This window comes from Hyperolius riggenbachi, chromosome 9, assembly GCF_040937935.1.
Source record: "Hyperolius riggenbachi isolate aHypRig1 chromosome 9, aHypRig1.pri, whole genome shotgun sequence".
Taxonomy (NCBI): Eukaryota; Metazoa; Chordata; class Amphibia; order Anura; family Hyperoliidae; genus Hyperolius; species Hyperolius riggenbachi.
In genome coordinates, this window is record NC_090654.1 from 165,024,419 (window position 1) to 165,048,362 (window position 23,944).

At 39.9% G+C, this 23,944-nt stretch overlaps 1 protein-coding gene across 12 annotated transcripts in view; it reads left to right on the forward strand.

Annotated features, from left to right (window-relative positions):
• Positions 1-23,944, forward strand: part of CACNA1D (calcium voltage-gated channel subunit alpha1 D) — a 665,324-nt gene that overhangs the window by 493,831 nt on the left and 147,549 nt on the right. For 5 of the 12 annotated variants that reach the window (XM_068253651.1, XM_068253650.1, XM_068253652.1 and 2 more), the window contains 4 exons: positions 5,547-5,705; positions 7,227-7,337; positions 12,205-12,288; positions 14,040-14,123. The exons of 1 other annotated variant lie outside the window; for it this stretch is intronic. In XM_068253651.1, the coding sequence (XP_068109752.1) occupies positions 5,547-5,705; positions 7,227-7,337; positions 12,205-12,288; positions 14,040-14,123 (438 nt within the window). The remainder of the gene's footprint in view (positions 1-5,546; positions 5,706-7,226; positions 7,338-12,204; positions 12,289-14,039; positions 14,124-23,944) is intronic. 6 more of the 12 variants (XM_068253660.1, XM_068253655.1, XM_068253657.1 and 3 more) reach the window with 2 other exon arrangements.

Genomic DNA, 23,944 nt, shown 5'->3' on the forward strand with positions numbered 1-23,944 from the left:
ACAGTGAGGTATACAGGACAATGAAAGTATACCTCAATGCAACTGTAAACGCAAGTGTTCCCTGTAAATGAACTGCATGTAATGCGTTATCCCAACAGAACCAACCACACCACAATAAATGTGCTAGCCCCATAGGAAAACAATTGCAAGAGCCTAAGGACTCTTCAAGGTCTAAAATGTGTTAGCTGTTGTGCCATGTCTTTGCGTGTTAATAATAAAGCCAGTTTTACTTACTATGGGCAAGTTGCAGTCCTTTTTGTCTATAACTTAGGGACAAGGTTAAAACTATGCCGCACTTGTGGCTGCTTAAGCCTGATGCGGCATAACGCCCGCCCGGCAGCTACCATGCATAGGATGTGACAGCTGAGTTCTGTACGTCAGTCAGGAGCCGTTCATTGGCTCTTGACCACTGTGAGCTAATCACAAGGATCAAAAAGTACTAAATTGAAAAGAAAAGGTTCTGGTCCTCAAAGAGGCCAGAGCCTGCCATCCTCAAGTAGTTAATTATGAAATCAAATGTACATGAAGTACAAACGCGGCCGCGATTTAGATCGCGAAAATAGCGAAAACTAAAAGGCGTAGGGTGGCAGTTTATATGTCGTTGGAAAGAGGAGAAAGAGGTGATTCAAAATGGTATGCATCTTTCCATAGTTTCTGCACTGCTCGGAGTCCCTTTAAACAGAAATAGCAGCTACACAGAAACTCTTACACTGGATCACAGTATAAAATAAACAAATCATATGTAGTAGTAGTAATAATAATAATAACATAGTTACATAGTTATTTGGGTTGAAAAAAGACATATGTCCATCGAGTTCAACCAGAGAACAAAGTACAACACCAGCCTGCTCCCTTACATATCCCTGTTGATAACAACTACCATAAATACAGTAGGGAACAGTTTTTTGTACATTAGCATTAGAATTTTTTACATTGGATTTTGAATACATTTTCAGGCTAGATTTTTATACTTAACACATTTCATGTCTGTTGTTTCGAGGATTTATTTGTAGCAGTGTTCATTATTTATTTAAAGTAACAGCAATTCATTAGTAACAGGGAGGCTGTAAGAGAACATTCTGTACTAACCATGCTGTTATGCCACAACACTCATTATTGATTGCACCTAGGCTTTAAAATCAAGCTGTCAGGATCTGCAGTGTTTGTAGACTGACTCTGTTTCTTAAAAGACAACTGTAGCAAGAGCGCTATGGAGGCTGCCATATTTATTTCCTTTTAAATTATACTAGCTGCCTGGAAGCCCACCTGATCTATTTGGCTGTAGTGGTGCCTGAATAACACCATAAACAAGCATGCAGCTTATCTTGTCTGATCTGACAATAATATCAGAAACAACTGATCTACTGCATGCTTGTTCAGGGCCTATAGCTAAAAGTATTAAAGGCAGAGGATTAATCTGCCTCTAATACTTTTAGCCATAGACCCTGAGATGATCAGCAGGATAGCCAGGCAACTGGTACTGCTTAAAAGGAAATGAATATGGCAGCCTCCACAGCCCTCTTGCTATAGTTGTCCTTTAAGGCAAACCTAACTCTCAGCAATGGTGTTGAAAGCATATCTATTGCCTACATATGTAAATTAACAAACATGGCTGTCTCTTCTCTTGCCTGTAAACTGTACAGGAACATAGCTTAATTCGATTGATTTTGGTTAATGTTTAACACACATGTCAGTTTACGTACAGTGACCAGATTTTTGATGGCTCAACCTAAGACTGGGGGAGAGGCGGGTATTGTGGTGCGCGTAGTGTCACACGGCTGTCCCCAGTACAGCGCTGCTGCAGATCGCAGTTACGCCGTCTAACAGTCTTCCCGCTCGGAGACTGAAGGCGGGGCGAAGCTCTGCCTCCCGAGCAAAAGATGCACGCGCACCCTGTGCACAATCTCCTGCACACTGCAGCCCCAGGACTTGACGCCAATTGGCGTTAGGCGGTGCTGGGGCTCCCGCCGCGGCCACGCCCGTTGACGTGGGGCGGTCTTCAAGTAGTTAAAACAATACATGCTTTGCCCGGTTATTACACCATATAAATTATGTCCCTATCACAATGTATGATGCCAATATTTTATTTGGAAATAAAGATGCATTTTTTCAGTTTTGCATCCACCACTATTTACAAGCTTATAATGTAAAAAATAATAGTAATATACCCTCTTGACATGCATATTAAAAAAAGTTCAGCCCTTCAGGTAACTATTTACAGTGATGTGAAAAACTATTTGCCCCCTTCCTGATTTCTTATTCTTTTGCATGTTTGTCACACTTAAATGTTTCTGCTCATCAAAAAGCATTAACTATTAGTCAAAGATAACATAATTGAACACAAACTGCAGTTTTAAATGATGGTTTTTATTATTTAGTGAGAAAAAAAACTCAAAACCTACATGGCCCTGTGTGAAAAAGGAATTGCCCCCTGAACCTAATAACTGGTTGGGCCACCCTTAGCAGCAATAACTGCAATCAAGTGTTTGTGATAACTTGCAATGAGTCTTTTACAGCGCTCTGGAGGAGTTTTGGCCCACTCATCTTTGCAGAATTGTTGTAATTCAGCTTTATTTGAGTGTTTTCTAGCATGAACCGCCTTTTTAAGGTCATGCCACAACATCTCAATAGGATTCAGGTCAGGACTTTGACTAGGCCACGCCAAAGTCTTCATTTTGTTTTTCTTCAACCATTCAGAGGTGGATTTGCTGGTGTGTTTTGGGTCATTGTCCTGCTGCAGCACCCAAGATCGCTTCAGCTTGAGTTGACGAACAGATGGCCAGACATTCTCCTTCAGGATTTGTTGGTAGACAGTAGAATTCATGGTTCCATCTATCACAGCAAGCCTTCCAGGTCCTGAAGCAGCAAAACAACCCCAGACCATCACACTACCACCACCATATTTTACTGTTGGTATGATGTTCTTTTGCTGAAATGCTGTGTTACTTCTACGCCAGATGTAACGGGACACACACCTTCCAAAAAGTTCAACTTTTGTCTCGTCGGTCCACAAGGTATTTTCCCAAAAGTCTTGGCAATCATTGAGATGTTTTTTAGAAAAATTGAGACAAGCCTTAATGTTCTTTTTGCTTAAAAGTGGTTTGCGCCTTGGATATCTGCCATGCAGGCTGTTTTTGCCCAGTCTCTTTCTTATGGTGGAGTCGTGAACACTGACCTTAATTGAGCCAAGTGAGGCCTGCAGTTCTTTAGATGTTGTCCTGGGGTCTTTTGTGGCCTCTCGGATGAGTTTTCTCTGCGCTTTTGGAGTAATTTTGGCCGGCCGGCCACTCCTGGGAAGGTTCATCACTGTTCCATGTTTTTGCCATTTGTGGATAATGGCTCTCACTGTGGTTCGCTGGAGTCCCAAAGCTTTAGAAATGGCTTTATAACCTTTACCAGACTGATAGATCTAAATTACTTTTGTTCTCATTTGTTCCTGAATTTCTTTGGATCTTGGCATGATGTCTAGCTTTTGAGGGGCTTTTGGTCTACTTCTCTGTGTCAGATAGCTCCTCTTTAAGTGATTTCTTAATTGAAACAGGTGTGGCAGTAATCAGGCCTGGGGTTGACTACAGAAATTGAACTCAGGTGTGATAAACCACAGTTATTTTTTAACAAGGGGGGCAATCACTTTTTCACACAGGGCCATGTAGATTTGGAGTTTTTTTTCTCACTAAATAATAAAAACCATCATTTAAAACTGCAGTTTGTGTTCAATTATGTTATCTTTGACTAATAGTTAACGGTTTTTGATGAGCAGAAACATTTAAGTGTGACAAACAAGGGGGCAAATAGTTTTTCACTTCACTGTATGTTTTTGTTTTGTTTTTTAATTGTATTTTTTTTTTATAGTTACACATTTTATTTGGGTATTTTTGGGAGTGTGGGAGGTAAACAGTTAATTTTAAATGTAATTTATTGTATATATTTGAAAAAAAATGTATACAGATGTACTTTTACTAATTTAGTAAAAAAAAAAATTCTTCCTGTAAGCGAGTGATCACGCTTACAGGAAGTGAAGGTAGGGCGTGAAACTTTTTCTTTCTTTGGAAAGATTGTTGCTTCTCATAGAAGCCGTCGGTCTTTGTAATGAGTGCTTAGATCAATGAATGGGAACTGTGTTCCCACTCATTGATCTCCGGGCTAATGGATGGCGCCATGGGAGTGCAAGGGCGCGCGTGCAATCGCTCAAGGGAGCGTGCAGCAGCCTCTTGGACGTAGCAGATATGTCCAAAAGGCTTAAATGATTAAAGTGGGATTATACTCCCAAAGTCAAAATTTCAGTAACTACTCTTAGTTGCATAAAAGAAAATTTGAAAGCATTCCCTGCATGTAAAAATGTTTATTTTCACTGCAGAGAGCAGAAGAAGAAGACATTGCCAGCCAGGAGACACTCTCTTCCTGTGTCTTATGCTGGGTACACACGATGCAATTTTCCATCCAATCGATGGGTAATCTGATATGACGTTGCATCATGTATACATGTCCAAACTGTTCCCAATCAATAACGGGATTGATTTTCCTGTGATAACTTTAAAAATCAAAAATCAACACATCACCATGGCAACAGCTAAGTCACTTCTGCAGAAAAGGATGGGGGCAGAGTGGAGACACAGGCAGAGTGTGTCTCCTGGCCAGCAATGATTACATTTGCATATGCAAGAGATATGCAAGCTTCTCCTGCTCTCTGTAATGAAAGTAAATGTTTTTAGACACTGGAATTGCTTTTAAGTATTCTTTTATGTAACTAAGAGTGGTTACTGAAATTTTAGTTTTGGGAGTATAATCCCACTTTAAATTTTGATAGGATAAAAATAGGTTACAATATGTTTTTATGTATTGCTCCTTGTTCCTCTTGGGGTAATTTTCCTTACTAAGGTGAAACATGATAACCTGGCAGAATTGTTTATATGGAGTCATTCTCCTCCCTGCTCATTCCCTTCATATTCTGGTGACTACAAGGACCTAGAATACCATAGTTCCCAAGTGGTTACAGGTATAGGAGGTCAAGACAATTCTAACCCTTCCCTACTGCTTCAAATTACCTCTAAAGCATACAAGTCAAACTCCGGCCCGCGGGCCAAATTTGGCCCTCAGAGCCATTAATTTTGGCCCTCAAGTGGTTTACCCACTTTGCATTATGTTCGGCCCACTCTAGACCACCAGGGAAGCTATATTGGAGATGAAGCCCAGGAACACCAGGAATGCCATATTGGGAGGTCGGGGGAAAGCACTAAACACCAGGGAAGTATATAGGGGATGGTGGGGGTCTCTAAACACCAGGGAACTCTATAGGGGAGGGAGGACCACTAGACACAAGATAATTTTATAAGGGAGGAAGGTGGCCAGTAGACATTGAGGTTGGCCCGCGACTAGGTCCCAGTGTACAATTTTGGCCCACTTTGTATTTGAGTTGGCCACCCCTGCTCTAAAGCCTACAGACATAGCTAATAAATATATATATATATATATATATGTATATATAAAAAAGTTGCAATAGTTGCATAGTATTTCACTGTTCATTTTTTTCTTATTGTATATTACAGCGACAATGTGTGGAATATGCTTTGAAAGCTCGTCCTCTAAGAAGATACATTCCCAAAAACCCCTATCAGTATAAATTTTGGTATGTTGTAAATTCTACGGGATTTGAGTACATCATGTTTGTTCTCATCATGCTGAATACACTGTGCTTGGCCATGCAGGTGAGTGGTTGAAAAGGGAGTGCAGTATTTTATTGGTGTAGCAAGACTCAATAGGGCATATTCCATTCTGAGTTTAAATGTTTGGATTAACTAAAATTTCTCAACTAAATTCAAATTTAAAAAGTATGCTTAATGGATTTATAATTTCAAGTAGTGCTTGTACAGAAGTGTAGCACATTAAGGTCCTCCGTCCGCCACATTACTTGAACCTGCCCAGCTATATTCAGCTCCATGTGGCTGTTCAGAATTCTTTGTACTGTGCATATTCCATGTTACCATTACTGCACTGGTTCGAGTCATGTGAGGGACATTGATGTAATGTGCTGATATGAGAGCAGAGTAGTAATGTAAAAAAAAGATAGCACTCTGCCCAAGATGCCCGCATGTCCTGTAGAAGCCATTGGACTGTGCCACTGTTGCTTCCAATGCATTTTGATTATTTTCCCGTCAGCAACTGCAGATCCCAATGGAATAGAATATATGACTGTAAGAGTTTACATGATATACCCTTTTAGGCAACGTGTACACTTGCATTGAAATCCTGTGTTGCGGTATCCGGTTTTACCGCAGGGTAAAGCACGTCAATGCAACGCAATGGGGCCTAGCATATTTACCGCATTGCACCAGAAGTACTGATATGACACAGAGCTGCCACAAAGTCAACAGCGCGTTACTACAGACTTCCACGGCAACGGAAGGCATTGAAGTCACTGGACAATGCATACACTTTAAAAATGTTGGCAGTGCAGTGTGCTTGTGCAGAATGATTGAAATATGCCAGAAAACCCCGGGAATCCCAGGGGCGTACTTCCTGTTCAGCAGGGAGTACAACACTGAAAGAGGGGCGTGTGTTGGGAATTGTGCTATGCATATGACTCTGGCACTCTCTGCTCTAGGGTCATATGTTTGTGGTTTTGTGTGTTGCAGTGCGATACGGTGGGGGTGGGGCATTGCGCATTGCAAACGCACACCACAAGTGTAAAACTGGCCTTAATGATGCTGTTGAGCCAAAGCTAATTTTTCAGTTTTGTACAAATGTCAATGTTCTGAACCATCCAACATTTTACATCCCAAAAGACCCCCTCTGCAAAATCTGCACTTTATGACTGTATGTTTTTCAGGCTCATCAGTCACAATATTATGGGGTCATTCTCTTTCCTAACATATCCAATTATTTTGTATTACGAGAGAAAAATGTGTTCTGTTGAGGATATGGAGCAAAGAGTCCATGAGTAAGATAAAGGTGTGTGTGGCTGACACCAAAAATGTTTTTCCATTAAGCAAAATCTCAGTTTTGGGATGGACTAACCCTTTATTCAGTTGTGCTTTTAGCAAACACAGTGAAATGTACAGTATTTCACATTAATGATACTGTTACCTGTATACACTTATTCAGTATAATATAATACGAAGTAGTTTAGGAAAAGAACAGTTTCTTTAGTGTATACAAAGAATGAGATTAATTAATTGACTGGCTGATTGATGATAACTAAATTGATGATTGCCATATCTACATTTCAGCATTATGGACAATCAAAAATATTTAATGATGTCATGGATGTGATGAACATGGTCTTCACTGCTGTGTTTACTGTAGAAATGGTCCTGAAACTTATAGCTTTCAAGCCTAAGGTAAGCAGGGTTTCATTATGGCTTCTAAAATAAGTATAGTGGATAAAAAAATGTATCACCATCAGAATTATCTTTAGATATTTTTATTAGAGCGATTATTCCTATATTAAATATCAAAATACTGAAAATAATACTGTAAATATCAGAATACTGTAAATAAGTGTTAGATATCTCTCTGTTGAGTCTATTGAGGATTGATGGAGTTAAGGAAATGTAAAGTGGGGAAAGCAAATTAACCTCCCCTAGGGTTGTGGTAGGCAATGGGATTTCCTGGAAGAAACCCAGAGAACAGACTCCATGCAGATACTGTAGTTTATTGGATGGAATTCGACCCTAAGATTCTAATGCTAACCATTGCCAGAATCATAGCAAAGAATCTAAAATTTGTAAATGAAGATTAACATGGAAGTCTTTGGAAATTCCTTTCCAGCAATAAGAGCACCTTAAATTAAGCTGTGTCCACTGCAAACTTGTGCAGAGAAAGTCCAGTTTTTTAAACCACTGCATTTACTTATTAATCTAAAATGCTAAATGAACGTAACACTGCAGTAATGACTTGAATCCAATACATAGCCTCAGTAAACCAGGGATGATTCTTGTGGAGGTTACCTCCTGTTTCCTGAGTTGTAGAGTTATTTCATACAGGAACATTGAAAGTTGTTCTGGGCACCAAACACAATATAGTATGCTGCAAATAAATTCCTGAAAATGTTTAAAAAGTTATAGCTGACTGCAAATTGAAACAAAAATATGTCTTTTACAATGATAATTATTATTTATTTTATTTATAAAGCGCCAACTTATTAAGCAGCACTGGACAATAACTAAGATTACGAACAACGGAACAGAGCACAGGAATACATATATACACGATGTATACACAATCACACATCCCCAGTAGGACTAGGGATAGGTGCATGATCAAATAGGAAACACAAAGGGTGAGGACCCTTCCCAAAGGCTTACAATCTAGATATAGATACATAATAAATCAATATATTAACATATCAGAGTTACATTTTAAAAGAAGACAATAAGGATAGCAGCCAAGCAAGTTGCATTTTTAAAGAAATGTTGCCCTCCATGGGGTTGATTCATAAATCTATAACGCCCTGCAACAGCGCGAGTTATATCCCCTTTTGCACGCTAATAAAGCAACATGACTTAATGACACAGCTGGGCAGACTGCACGCGCTAGTGGCAGTATAGCGTGCATACCTAAGCAATGGCTGATACTAGTGGCAGCGTAGCTAAGCAACGGCCATTGATTTAATTAGCTGCGCAGTAGTGACGTTTCGCTACCGCGATGGTTCAGCAGCGTGGCCGCTGCTTTGTTAATTAATGTACATATGATGATACATCACTACCACGCGGCTATGATAATATCAGCCATTGCTTAGGTATGCACGCTATGATGCCACTATAGCGCGTAGCTTGCCCAGCTGTGTCATTAAGTCACGCTGCTTTATTAGTGCATGGAGGGGGACATAACTCGCTCTGTTTCAATGCGTTATATAAATAGTGAATCCACCCCCATATCACTCTCATTTCAAGTTTCCTTACAGCAGCTAAAGATATATATGCTGTACTTTAGCTGTATAGATGTTTAGATATTACTTTTGGGTTTATAAATCCTTACAGATTATTCAGGCTTATTCAGTGTAATAACGCAAAAAGAAGTTATGGCATGTAGAGTACACTAACTATTGATCAATCCATCAGATTTCAGTTCTGTACTGTATAAGCAGAACAATGTTATTTCTTATCGGACCTACAGGTTACTGCACTTTGCAGCCTGCATTTTACTATGGTCTTTGGTACTGCATAAGTAATTTGGAACAGCAGCCAATTTTGTTTTACTTGGATTGATAGCAAAGATTTAACAAGTTTGACGGGTTTGATTGCTTTCTGTCTGTGTTGAGGAGATCCACTTATTATATTTTGGTGCCAAAACCTGGCACTGTTATATTGGCACAGGACATTTGATGTTGGGTCAAAACAATACAGCTTCCCAGTTCCCTGCTCTAGGTGACTCTCCCCCTTTCAATGTCCCTGTTCCACACTGTATATGAGTGCCAGGCTTCCAGCATCAGAAATCTGTGAACTCTAAGGGGTTCCGCTTTTTTTGAGGTTCCTTGGTGTCACCAAGAGAGCACAGATAGCAATAAAAATCAGACTGATGTTCTAACCTTTGTCTGCTCTGTGAAACATAAAAAATAAATCTGTATTTCTAGTTTAAAATATTGTTCTGGGCAAAATCAAAGTGCCTGTTTGTGAGGAGAAAAGGTATACAGGTCTTCTTCCTGGCAGCTTTATTGTCTGTGTGTCATGTTACTGACAACTGCAGTTGGTGGATTGCATAGAAATGACTATGTTTGTTTAACTTAGGCAGTAGCTAGTAACAGAGCTGCAGCTATGATCACTACCCTGACAGTATAGGATGCCAATGGCTGTTAGTCATATGATACACTGAGTATGAGGACATTGTAGCATTGGGACTGCCAGGTAGATTTGGGTATACACAATTCTCCACATAAACATAAACATTGATTTAGTCTGGATTTCTACTTTTAGTCAGCAGTGTTGTAAAGTAATTAGCAACTGACCCTCTACTTGCATATCGTCTGGTAGATTTGTGTGGCTAAAAAAAAACGTTGGCTCGTAAGTGACAAATGGTTGCTGTGTAAACCTGTCCTTAAATGCATGATGAGATTTTCTGTGACTTGTCCATATGACATACCCACTTTCCTCCCCATCCCTTTTCTTGCTAGAGCTATTATTGCCTATACTGTCTGCAGAATCCACATTGTTATTGTTGTGTAAATGTGACCAATATTGCTGGGAAGTGGCTAATATATCCGGTATACGTGCATCCAGATAAATAGTTAAACACACATTTTTCATTGTTTATTGTTTAGTGAGTACCAGGAGCAAAAGCCACAAGAATCCGTTCCACCCAAATTGAGCATTTATTATAAGCTGCAGTTACAGCAGTTGTTTATAATTGGTTATTGCTTTTGGTTCTGGCATCAGTTACAACTTATGAAGCGTTTCATATATACAACGTTAACTGTATGTAATCATGTAACTTCAAAATAATGGCACTGTTCCTCCACAAGGAGGCAACATTGTACAAATTATTTTATTTTTTAGCAAACAGCTTTAACATTAGGGACAGCTGCAGTAAAAATAGCATTTGGGTAATTATTTATAGTGAATGTGTGTATAATGCACGTATAACAGTATAAACTCAGTTTAAAAAATGCTTTTTGTTTTGTTAAAGCAGACCTATCATTTAACACTGAAAACCCTGCTATTGCCATCACATTTTATGAAAATGTTCAATAATTTTGTGTATGAAATACCATTTTAACTCCATAGAATCTTTCAGATGTTATCAAAATACTGAGGTGAATGCTGTGAAATGTTTACAGGATGTGCTTACTGTCTTAAGCACACAATTACTGTCACCCTCAGTAATCAGGACTCGATCCCTTGGAGGACAGTCCAGGATAGAGTGATGTATTCACTAGTAGGGATTGTCAGAAATGCCCATTTCCAACTCTGCCGAAATTCCGATTTCAGATTTTTCGTTTTTCCGACTTCCGTTTTTCCGATTTCCCTATTTTCCAATTATTAATTTTTCTGATTTTCGAAGAGTATTTTATTACAATTTTTTTGCATCAGCAAATGCAAATAATGAAAAACAAAAAACTAGTCTTTTTGCCTTTTGTCGAGTCTTGTGATTGGTCTAGAATTCAAATTTTTCCTGAAAAATTCTGCATTCTTTGATTGATCCAATGCTTCAGAGTTCTGTGATTGGGCTAAAATTGCAGAGTTGCAGTAAATTCAATCTCCGTGGAATTCCAATCTCCGATTTCCGTTGTCCAATCTCCATTTTACTCTTTCGGAATTCCGATCGGAAATGTGGATTTCTAATCGGAAATGCAGAAATTTTAATTCCGCAGAATCCGAATGAGCATCAGGTTCTGCTAAAAGGATAAGGACTCACAAACCTTGGTTGTCACAAGATTTACAGCGTACAGCATAAAATTCAGCCTGTCTCCAGCCAAGGCTCCCAGTCCTAGGAATGTTGATTGCAATGGTCAAGCTCAAGTGAAAGGTGAAAAAAGGGGTTACACGAGAAGGAGTGAAACTATGTCTGAAAAACGCTTTAACAAACTCCTACAATTGATCCATACTGCTTTGTATTTTACCCAGGCAGTCAGTCTAATTTTTACCTAATTGAAGGGCAGGGTGGGCTGTACAATGATCTGATTTGTTACCATTCCCAGAATAAAGTTTCATTGTATGACAATCATCTGATATCTGTATAAACTTTTTGTTGCGACTAATTATATATACGGAGTAAAATGGCATCTTTATGCACTTGATGGTGGATATATATAAAAAAATTAATCTCTTAACAATCAATCTTAATATTACGTTTATAGTAAGAATGCATGTTTTCTGTGCAGAGGATATGTCTGCTTTAAACTCATGGCTGATTGACAACCTGTTAACTGAATAATTTCTTCCTGGCAAAAACACGGCTTTATCGAGTACTTTACAAAAAAGCTAAATATATGCAGTGGTAAGTTATAAGTAACAGGTACCTTTTGAAGAAAAATTGTATAAGGTTTGGATCAAACTGAATGTTGTGCAGAAATTTTCCAGTTTTCAGCTTGCTGTGTGTTGTTAAAAAATGTGTTTTGGAATATTTACTAGTCCACTTCCCAGACAATATACTGTAGATGCCTTTACCTGTGTGCTTATGTGTTTTGTCCATGTAGAGCAGGTGTATCCACTTGTTAACTGTTGTGATATGTTAATCACCTCCATTTGCACCCCTGGCCATTGTGTGCAGGGCTATTTTAGTGATGCCTGGAATACCTTTGATTCCCTCATCGTTATCGGCAGCATAGTAGACGTGGTCCTCAGTGAAGCTGATGTAAGTATTATACCCGGTCCCCCTCTGATATGTGCTGCTTTCATGGCTTCTGTAATGTCTGCTGTCTGGGCAAGTCACAGACAACTATGAGTTTCCTTCCCTTTACTTCTGCTTTACCTGGAACTAACCCTTACCTTTTCAGGTAACACATTTACTAAGAAAGAGCTTAAAATCACTATTTCCTTTTGCTAATAGTAACAGTCCAGTTGATATATAACCATTTGGCTTTGACGGTACAAGAAATCAAGTGATTAGTTGCTATGGGAACCACTATTCATACATGAGGCCCATGGTAAAATTGAATATTTGAGCACCAAAGTAAAAATAATATAATACCGCTCACATCTTCCTTGTTACTGCTTGAAAAGTAAAATAAATACTGGCATGACATTTTTTTGGTGAAGTCCTCTTGACCATTCTGGCTACTTCTTTTCAATGTTTTTTTCAATCTCAATAGCAGAGAACAGCATCACAAGCAAATAATGCAGTGCTTCCATTATTAACCTTGGCAGAGTCGAACGAAGTCACACTGACTTTTATAATTGTTCTGTGCAAGATGAGTGTCGTTAAGAAGCAGCCAGAACATTTATGGGGCTACCATTTTCTGTCACTATAATTACAGTATTATTGCAGTTTGCCCAGCATTACCAATTGTGTAACTCTTCAATGTACTGTTATAAGCAAGTCTGTTTCCTCACCCCTCCTGACATCTTGCCCTGGGAACTTTTGTTTACCTTTAAGGGCCTGAGCCCACTAATGCAGTTGTACGCAATTGTGTCCGCTTTTCAGCATCTGTAACATTTATATGTTGCAGAAAAGCGGACACAACTGCGCACAACTGCATTAGTAGGCTCAGGCCATTAAAGATATTACTTTGAGGCATTGGCACAGGCATTGTCATTAGATTTACAGGAGCACCAACAAAGGTATTTAAGGTTAGGCATTGATAAGGAAAATTAGGGTTAGACTTAGTGTTGATGAGAAGGGTTAAGCTGGCCATACACTTATAGATTACCATTCAATGGGACAAAATGATTCCTACCACACACAACAAATACATTCAAGAGATTCCAGCAGGGAATCTATTGAAAATCAATCAAACTGCAGCATTGCGTTGTTTGATGCTGGCAACACTTTGGCCTTTGGATTGACTACTGCTCCTTTCCAGCCCCCAATCAACTCAGATTTCCAGCCCTGTCGGATCCATACTTTAGATTGACTTTGTGTCAAATCGATCTAAATTTGATTGATTGTACATTTTATGGAAATCGATTCCCAGCAAATGAATAGAGTCTGCAAGCAAATTAGAAAATCAATGAGCATGTGGGTACCTTTGGGGTTAGACATTTGTTTTGAGGGTTAGGAGATTATTATAACAGCTTTTAAATGTTAGAAGTCTAAAAGGAAGAATAGGGTTAGGACCTAACACTAACCATTGTCACCGTTGCCTAACCATTAAGCAATGAAGACAATGGTTAGTGTTAGGCATCAATGGCTAGGGTAGAGGAAACTTGTACCAATATCTTCTTATTTTAAAATGTCTTTCTGTGAAGTCTGAAGGGGCTAGGGAGCAGGCTTGCCTATAGCCCTACTTTGTAAAGGTACTCTAATGATGACAGGTCTTTAAAGTTGCATTTTCAAAAAACATAATTATTTCACATAGTGTAGTGAGGTCGAGCCATCTGTCTACCTTTTTCCTTTGTCTTCTTACCATTCTCTTGTTTCCTTCTGCCCTCACTTCTCACTAACAGCACTATTTCACTGACGCTTGGAACACTTTTGATGCCTTAATTGTTGTCGGTAGCGTCGTAGATATTGCTATAACTGAAGTTAATGTAAGTAAATTTCATAGCACTGTTTTGTGTATCTATGTTGTCATCCAACTGAAATCAATGGACATAGCTTTTTTTTGCTACCTGAATATGAAACAATGTCTGTATTTACATCCAAGTTCTTTATTTTTACTACAATGTTCAAAGAAAAAAATGCTGTAACTTTTGTAATATTGCCTATTACCAGCAGGGGGTGCAGTTAACATATATTTCAGCTTTTCTGTGAATGAAGAATGAATGGCGTTGATTCACAGTTGTTATCTCAAAGGTTAAAGTTGCTTGATCTTTAAAATATGCTAGAAATAAGGTGAAAAAAATATTGATGTTGTGGCATTATTTTCTATTGTGATTCCTAAGTATGTTCTAGATCAGTGTTTCTCAACATTTTACTGGTATGTACCCCTTTTAAAACCCTGTACTCACCAAGTACCCCCTAGCATAGTTAACATTATCACAAGTACCCTTTGACATATATATTTGATCGTAGTACATGAAAATTGGTTCTAAACACTTTCCAAGCATGTACTATTGCTTTTAATTAGCAAAAATATTAATTTGGTATTGTTTAACCACTTTACCCCCGCGCGTACGTATTTCTCCGTCCCTTTTTCCATCCTTTAACTCCCAGGGACGGAGAAATACGTACTTTCCGCGCTCCCGCCTCTGTCCGCGCTCCCCTCGTAAACACGCCGCCCGCCGCTAGTAAACACGCCACCGCCCGCTCGCCCGGAGATCAATGAACGGGAAAATCCATTCCCGTTCGTTGATCTCAGCCCCGCAATGATCCGCTGCCGCTCGGCTGAGCAGCGCGACCATTGTGGGAAAAAAAAAAGTTCTCAGCCTCTTTCTACTTCCTGCAAGCGTCCTTCCGGACGCTTGCAGGTCGCATAAACAAAATGTTACTGTGGCCATATAGTAAAACTACATCCAAAGCATTTTTCACATAGAAATAAATTAGTTTAACACACAAAATTAACCCTTTACCTCCCACACTGCCCAATTTTTTTTCTTGTAATTTAAAAAAAAAAAAATTACAATTAAAAAAAAATACATAAATAGTTACCTTAGGGACTGAACTTTTTAAATATTTATGTCAAGAGGGTATAACACTGTTACTTTATAAACTATGGGCTTGTAATTAGGGATGGACGCAAAACTGAAACAAATGCACCTTTATTTCCAATTAAAATATTGGCGCCAAACATTGTGATAGGAGCATAATTTAAATGGTTTTATAACCGGGACAAAAGGGCAAATACATTTCATGGGTTTTAATTACAGTAGCATGCATTATTTAAAAACTATAAAGGCCAAAAACTGAAAAACTATTTTTTCCCAAGTTTTTTCCTATTTTCCCATTAAAACACATTTAGAATAAAATAATTCTTGGCATAATGTCCCACCTAAAGAAAGCCTAATTGGTGGCGAAAAAGACAAGATATAGTTCATTTCATTGCGATAAGTAATGATAAAGTTATAGACGAATGAATGGAAGGAGTGCTGAAAGGTGAAAATTGCTCTGGTGGTCAGGGGGTAAAACCCCTCAGTTGGGAAGTGGTTAAATAAATGTATCCTTTTCTTAAACGCTACATTTGTTATTATTGGTAAAGTTTATCAAGCCAAGTACCCCCTGGAACCATCAGAAGTACCCCCTGGGGTACGCGTACCACATGTTGAGAACCTAGGATGCACTAAATTAAGAAATTGTTCTCTCTCCTTTATTAAGTTTGCATACTAATAGTCATGTTTTGGGGAATTTAAAAAGTAAAGGTAGAAATGTTTAACATGCTGCATATTTTAACTGAACACCATAATGAAAATGTTTCCTTTTAATAAAACAAGGCCTATTTGTGTTGTGGTTGTTCATGAACAGTGAAGGAAGTTGTAAAGTTTGCAGGGCAGGATGTGATGCTTTTGGCACAGTTGGTATATACCCACAGGTAGCAACTGCAAAGAGCCATAAGAGTAGCTGTAACAGCCCATATGGTTGCTTAAAGGTCAGGCAACAAGGACGGATTCCATTTGGATCCCTATTTTATGAGCTCTAATTGTAATCCCAGCTATGTCTCAGTTGCTAGAATTACAGCCTATGTCATGCGCTGCAGGGAAAATTATTTCAGACAGGATGTACATTCCCCTTTGTAGAGAGCTGTACAGGAAGCCAACTTGTTTGCCCACCAATTGACTTGGCAGTAAGCTCTCAATCATTCCCTGAATTTCAGGAAGTGATTTCAGAAATTATGTGACAACTGTATGGAACATTTGTGAAAACGTCTTCATGCTGAATGCAGGATGAAAAAACAGAGATAATTCCCTCTGCAGCTCTGTATGACACTGTATGTAGTTGAGAGTCCGGCAAAGTTTGACTATGAGTCCATATGATTTTCAGCTACGTCCCAAGGTATCATGGAAGTTTTTATTTTACCATTAAAGGGACACCAAGCACCTCTCATGGGCATGCCTTTAACCACTTGAGGACCGCAGTGTTAACCCCCCTAGTGACCAGTCCATTTTTAGTTAAAGAGGCCACTGCAGCTTTAAGGCCAAGCTGCAGGGCCGTACAACTCAGCCTACAAGTGATTCCCCCCCACCTTTTCTCCCCACCAACAGAAGTTGGTGGGGTCTGATCGTCCCCCCAGTGTTTGTTTGTTTTTTATAAATATTTATTTGTATTATTTTTTAATAAAATCCTGCTTTTTTATAATTAACTTTATTACCCTCCCTCCCTCCCTCCGCCAGCCAATCAGCGTGATCGGCTGTGATAGGCTTCAGCCATCGCTTCCCTGAGTCCCAGGGGGACAGTCGTGTCACACGGCTGTTCCCAGTACAGCGCTGCTGCAGATCGCAGCGCTGTACAAAGCAATTAGACGGCAATCGCCGCTCGGAGACTGAAGGCGGGGCGGTGCTTCGCCCCCCGAGCAGGAGATGCGCGCGCATCCTGCGCGCGATCTCCTGCTTGCCCCATAGACAGCCGTCCATGCCAATGGGCGTGGAGCGGTCCTGGGGCTGCCGCACTGCTCACGCCAATTGGCATGGAGCAGTTGGCAAGTAGTTAAGACTCCGATCAGTACTGAAAAGTACTTAAAGATGCATACATGTAGCTTGTGCTCTCCTCTTTCATTTGATGCCTGAATCGCCGTTCTATGCCAAATAGTTTTCATCGATTTACAATTTAAAAATCGCGGCTGCCATATTGGCTTTGTTATAACTTCCGGGTCACCGCTGTCTTCTCTGTTAGAGAAGTGCATCACTGAATGAAGGAGGAAGTGACATGCATGGCCATTGCAAGAGGCTCCTCCAGAGGGCTCATAGCACGACTTTGTTGGAAGTCGTCTGGCTTAAAGGCATTCCCATGAGAGGTGCTCGGAGTCCCTTTAAGGCCCCTTTTACATTTACCACCCTTTAGTGCATTGAGGTACTCTCCTCCGCTGCTCCCTTGCTGCAGCTCATCGCAGAAGCTGGCCACACTCCACGGCGCATTGCAATGTGACAGAAGTGCTTCCAATGACGCAGAGGCAATATGCATACTTTACAGTGCATTGTTGAGCGGTACGAGTAGGACCACTCGCCATGCAATTGCATTGGAGACAATGAGACCTATTTAGATTGTTGCACTAGCAGTGCAGCGTGCAAACCCCGATTGTTCAAAATTCACTGCCATACTTCCTGTCCAGCAGGGAGCACGTCAATGAGTGGGGGGCAGAGCTACGCAAATCACCCTGTTGGCGCACTCTGCCACAGGGTGATTTAAACACAAAAAGGTACGGTGCAATTGTCCTACGGCGGGCTCCCCTCCTGCAGGACAATCGCACCGCACAATGTGTAAAACCAGCCCAATAGACATTCATTTAAAAAAGCAAAAAAAAAAAAAAAAGAAGAAGAAAAACCCATTACTGAGGCTTATAATTGACTCAGTGCTCCTGCTAAGTGTCTTTGTACGTTTTGCCACTGCACGTGCTTTGATCTAATTTTCAGAGTGCATGTGATTTTCCCATTGCAAGGACACTAGTTTTTTCAGGCAAATTGCAGTGCTCACTTTCCACTGCTTGTGTTACAATGTGATGTGATTCTTGTTGAATCGTAATGCACTGCCTGTTTCATTTTTGTTGCATTTGTCATCCAGTGCAGTTGAATTGGACTTTACAATTGCACCACATTTGGACCAAAAATCACAGAGCAAGTGCAGAGGGAAAACTGTTGCATTCTCCCCTTTGCACTTGAGATTTGCAGTTGTAAAAAGGGCCCTAAATGCATACTTTATATGTGGAATCATGATGATTTTTATGATCTCTTGGATGATTTTTTGCTCTGTAAATATCAGCAAAACATTAGCCAAATGACGTTAAGACTGGTTTTAGTAAACACCTTTGGTTGGATTTGCAAAACAAGCGTATACCATGCAGATTTGCTCTTCTGAACCCTGATCCCCATTAGATTGGACTGATCCTTAAGTAAGGTAGATTTTTGGATCTCTGTTGTACCACCAAGTAAACCCCATACCAGTTCAGTAAAATGTTCCTTCTACAGTTGAAAAATTAGGTAACCTTCCCTTCTAGGAGTTAAAGGTTAGTGTCCGGTATCTCGATTAGAATACCGCGAGGCATGCTGTGTGGTACCACATAACGTGCGCGCTAACAGTAGCAGCATACAGTACTTGAAATGTATGCTTCACTGCAACTGTTAGCGTGCAGGTTATGCAGGCTTAGTCATAGAGCAGACTATAACTAAGCCAGACTGTATTAAGATGCACTGTGGGAATATGCACGTAACACATCACCTAAAACTGGAGGCTGTCGATGACATGCTAATTTTCTGAGTTTACTGCAATTCTGTTTCAAATTGCATGCAACATGGAAATGAACCAATCAGATCAGCAGTTCTTGCATTGGTTTGGCTCATTTTCAGGTTCTTCCAATTGTGCAGCAAATTTGCAGTAAACTTGGAAAATTCTCATCACTACATATGGCACAGCACATGTAAGCTTGAGAAGAATCAGACCGCACCTTACTTTCATGATTTATTATTGCTACGTTTGTAATCTGTGAATCAAATTCACAAATCTGCATCCATAATAGTGTACATCTTCACTTTTGAATTGTTATAATTGTGCACTCTTGCTGGACCACCATAGCTTTCTTTCCCAACCTGCTGCAAAGGTTGCAGGTGGAGAAAACTAAAGGCTTTGCTATTTCATAATGGTTCATGAAATGCTAATAATTCTGGCTTGCATGCAAATGTAATGCAGGTTGTATACAGCTTAAAGTAAAGCTGCCAAAAGCCAAAGAAAAGACACTTAGCACTGTAAAGGGGGGGGGGGGGGGGCTCTGGATGCTCTAGAGCAGCCTTTCTCAACCATTTTACCCTGAAGGAAACCTGCAAATAAGTTTTGTATCTCAAGGAACCCCTACAAACATTTTTTTTTTGAATCTCGAGGAACCCCTGCATTTATTTTTCCAGAGGCATGGTCTTTAAAATAAGGTGAGGCTCTTAATTTCACTGACTCCTAGTGCACTGCCACTCATTATACTGTGCTCATTATTATTCTGACCCCCAATACTGTATAGTGCTTCTTTTTACAGTACTCCCTATTATAATGTGCTCTATTGTACTTCCTCCACGATGGAGGAAAATGCCAGGGAACCCCTGCAGAGTCCTGAAGGAACCCTGGGGTTCAAGGGAACCCTGGTTGAGAAAGCCTGATCCAGAGGCTTCCCCGATCCTCCACGACCCCTCTGCTGCTGGCCGGGGCCCTCTTCATCGTTGCAACCGTGCTCCCTTCTGTGTACCTGCAGTGTGCAGGTGCCAGTAGGGTTGGCACCTGCAAAGTAGCACAGAGCCACTTGTGCACAGAGGAAAAAGCCATGCATGAGCAGCTCCATGCTTTGTGCCCCTGCAGTGCAGCCGCGCTTGTACACGGAGGGGGGGTTTAATATTGTAAATAAGGTTTCGATGCAGGAACGGAGGGGCGTAGGAAGACAGTGGAAGCTTTTGGACTTGAATATTGGGCTAGTCAAATGCACTTAAATTTGCACATAACCCAGAATTATTAGCATCTCATTTACTATCTCTGCTTATGGCAGGCAGATCTGCTATGATGAACGTCCGTCATCAGTAGTGAGCTCAGGCAAGAAACAAGGGAGCCCCTGTTGAGGCTTACAGATATCTTTTTAAAGAGATACAGATGAATGTCACATATTGAGATCCTTAACAAGTAAGGCTGCACCATTATAACATTAATGGCTTCTCCTTAAAGCACACCTGTCATAAATGGACACCAAGTCGAATTTGTAATAATCTGAATCCACACACTTAAATCTCGAAGTGTTGTCTCTGCGATATTTTGTTGTCTTATTTTATGAGCCCAAGGTGGCTTGCCCTGTGTTTGGCATGGAAATGGCATTTTATCTCTTGCCTCTGGGCTTAGCAATAAAACATGGCCATAAACTGTCAGATATTAATTATTAAACAGATTACATTTTTCTAAACTGACACTATAAACATAACTGTCAATAGTACTCAGCTAAAATACCTCATTAAACAGCATCATTAGTAGACATCAGACTTATACTAGGCAATAGATTGCAAAGATGATTTAAACAACAAGTGAAACAGTCATCCCATAGGTACGACTTGACTGGAGGAGCAGTTTCAGGGTGGAAATTCAGATTATTACAAATGCCTGTCTTTACATTTTCAATACACTGTCATAATGGAGCAGACACAAAATTTAGAAATATTCTAACTAGATGTTGTGTTTATTTTGTCCCTAGAAAATTATACAGGCAAGTATATAACTTGTGTGAAGAATATAGCTAACCTCACAAAGCACTGAGTGTCTAACCTTCCTAGCCAATTAATAGCTTTCACGCATGGGTCCACTTATTCATTCATCTAATATCAGATCATTTCATGTTATTTGGATGTAAAGGGTACCTGTAACTGCATACCCTGTAAACTGACATTCTGTGATCTTACTAATACATGCACACTATGGATTTGATAGAGGAAGGTATCAACCACTTGACTGCCTAATGCCTTATGGCTGAAGAATGACATATTACCAGTAGTAGTTATTTGATGACTCCATTTACCTCTGCCTTAGTTAGGACACATTGGGGTATATTCACTGATGTATAGTAAACTTTACATGCACAGAAAGCACACCTAAACTTTTCCAAGGGTTACGCAAACTACGTAGCACGTTAGGTAAATAATGTGACTCATTTTATACAAACAAGGTATATGTTGCTTAAAATGTATGTTGTTGGCTGACTTGGTTAGTGTTAGTTAGCCAGTAATGCATGTTATACGAGCAATGTATATGTTGCATGCATAACACAGGTTACACTATTTACGGACATATGCAGTTTATGTGGGCTGTCTCCACACGTGAAGTTCAATGTAGGCTAGTAAATCTAACCCTTTGTGGCTTCTTTCAGAATATTTTTATTAACGTTTCACTTTTGAAGAAACCTTGACTACTTGACTGCTTTGTCTCCTGATTTAGCTGGTTTTTTTTGCAATTGTGTTAGAAAACTTTTGTTTTGTTAAGCTTGCCAGGGGGTGGGAAACAGTTGGTATCAGCACTGATGAACTCAGCACTGCTTTATCTCAGTTTAATTCAACAAATTGGTTAAAACGGACCTACACTCAAAACGTCTTCTCTGCTCGAAAAGATAAGCAACAGTAATAATAATAATAATAGTAATAATAATACCTTTAAAGAAAAACATTTTTCGTTACAACTTACAGAAAACTTACAAATGTCTTCTCACAATGATCGCTTTTAGTTCTGGCAACATTTTGTCAGAACTGGAAGGGATCATTGTCAGAAGAAAATGGTGAGGTTCTGAGAGGAATTGATAGCAGGGTAACTATTTAATGTTCATTTGAAGTTACCTCAGGTGTTTATTTTAAATAATTTTACTCAGTTCAGGTTCTCTTTGAGGACCAGAGACTGCTGGTACCGTACAACGGCGCTTACCGATGAATCGCCGCAATAATCCGTCGCTCCCGCCAGTCACGCCATTCTGTCCCCGCTGCAGGCTCATCTCGCCTTTCATTGGCTCCTGACCCTGTCAATCAATGTAAGCCGATGGAATTGGCTTACAGTGATGACAGGGCCAGGAGCAAATGAAAGTGGTTCCTGACCGGCTCACAGAGCTCTGCCATCTTATAGACGGCAGAGCGAGTGAATTATGGCAGGTTCAGAGCGGTGATATCAGCGGTATCGGTGTGGATGCGTGATTTACTGCGACCTAGAGTCTACGTCCAGTCAGGGCCGCAGCACCACCTGCTGGACGTAGATTCGTACTGCATCGGTCCGGGAGAGGTTAATCTATGAGACTTTTGCAAACCTGTGTTGTGAGGATCAGACTTGAACAGTGATGGTTTAGATTTCTGTTCTTTGAATAATACAAGGTTTTCCATTCTGAAATCTATCATCTACTTAACCTTCTCTTACAATGAACTGATAATCCTAAAAGTTTATATAGTTCACATACGTAACTTTTGAACAAATGAACAAATATGCATCAGGTTATTTGTTTAAATCAGTTCTCTATCTAGTTTGGGAATTTCATGAAAAAAACAAACGCATTGTAGGCCGTATTTCGACAAAGGGGTTCACAAACTTTAAAGCACCCCTGTATATACCTCTCCCACAACTATACAGATCTTGGCAGAACATTACATTAATAGCTGGGTTCATGAACTCTTCTCCTGGCGCCAACAGCATCCAGCTTTTACCGTCCATCCCTTTAATTAGCTTTACATGCTTGTAATGTGGGGACATGCCTTATGCAAGACATTGCTATTTTCAGTACTGGAATAGCTCTCTTTCATATATAAAGCTCTATTACATCTTCCTTTAAATCCACATTACATTTAATTACTCCATTACATTTGAAAGCTGGAATTGAATCTGTGCTTTTTACTACAGTGTTTAAAAAACACACTCCTGCATTCTGAACATAGAAAAATTAACACAAAATATATGGACAAATACTGTATATACAACTAAGGCACCGATTTTTAAAGTGGTGATAAACTTTGGCGAATTTGAGATGGGGAGAGGGAGGTAAGGGACCAATGGTATGGCGACTGAATGACGCCTTGCTGAAAAACGATGAGGTGGCCCTGAGAATAAAGGGGGAACTTGAAAACTATTTCCAGTCCAATGATGATGGTGAGACTTCGGACATAACAGTATGGGAAGCACATAAATGCTATATTAGAGGGATCCTAATACAGAAGGGATCTAGAAGAAAGAAGGAAAGAGATAGGGAAATAAAAATAGCATTGGAGAATATAGCCAAATTAGAACAACAACATAAACAGGATGCTGAGGAGAGTACTAGAGCAAAATTAATGGAGGAGAGGGACCGATTGAGAAATATCCTCTTTAATAAGGTTAAAAATATGGCCCTGAGATGCAGACGTACATTCTATGAGTATGGGAATAGGTGTGGATCAATGCTGGCAAGGGCAATTAGAAAGCAACAAAAAGGAAATTATATCTCCAACATTAGAAATGTAAAGGGGGAGGTCTGCCATAAGTTAGAGGAAATAGCTAAAGAATTTAGAGAGTACTACGATAGGCTATATAACTTAAAATTGGAAGCCTCGGGAATAGGAATGGAGGAAAGAAGGAGGGAGATGAGGGAATATCTAGAACAGAGTAGACTCCCCAGATTAGCAGAGGAAGAGGCCGTAGCTCTGGAGTCTCCCATCTCATTGGAGGAAGTAAAATTGGCAATTAAACAGATGCCAGGGGGGAAGGTCCCCGGGCCTGATGGGTTTACTAGAGAGTATTATAAAAAATT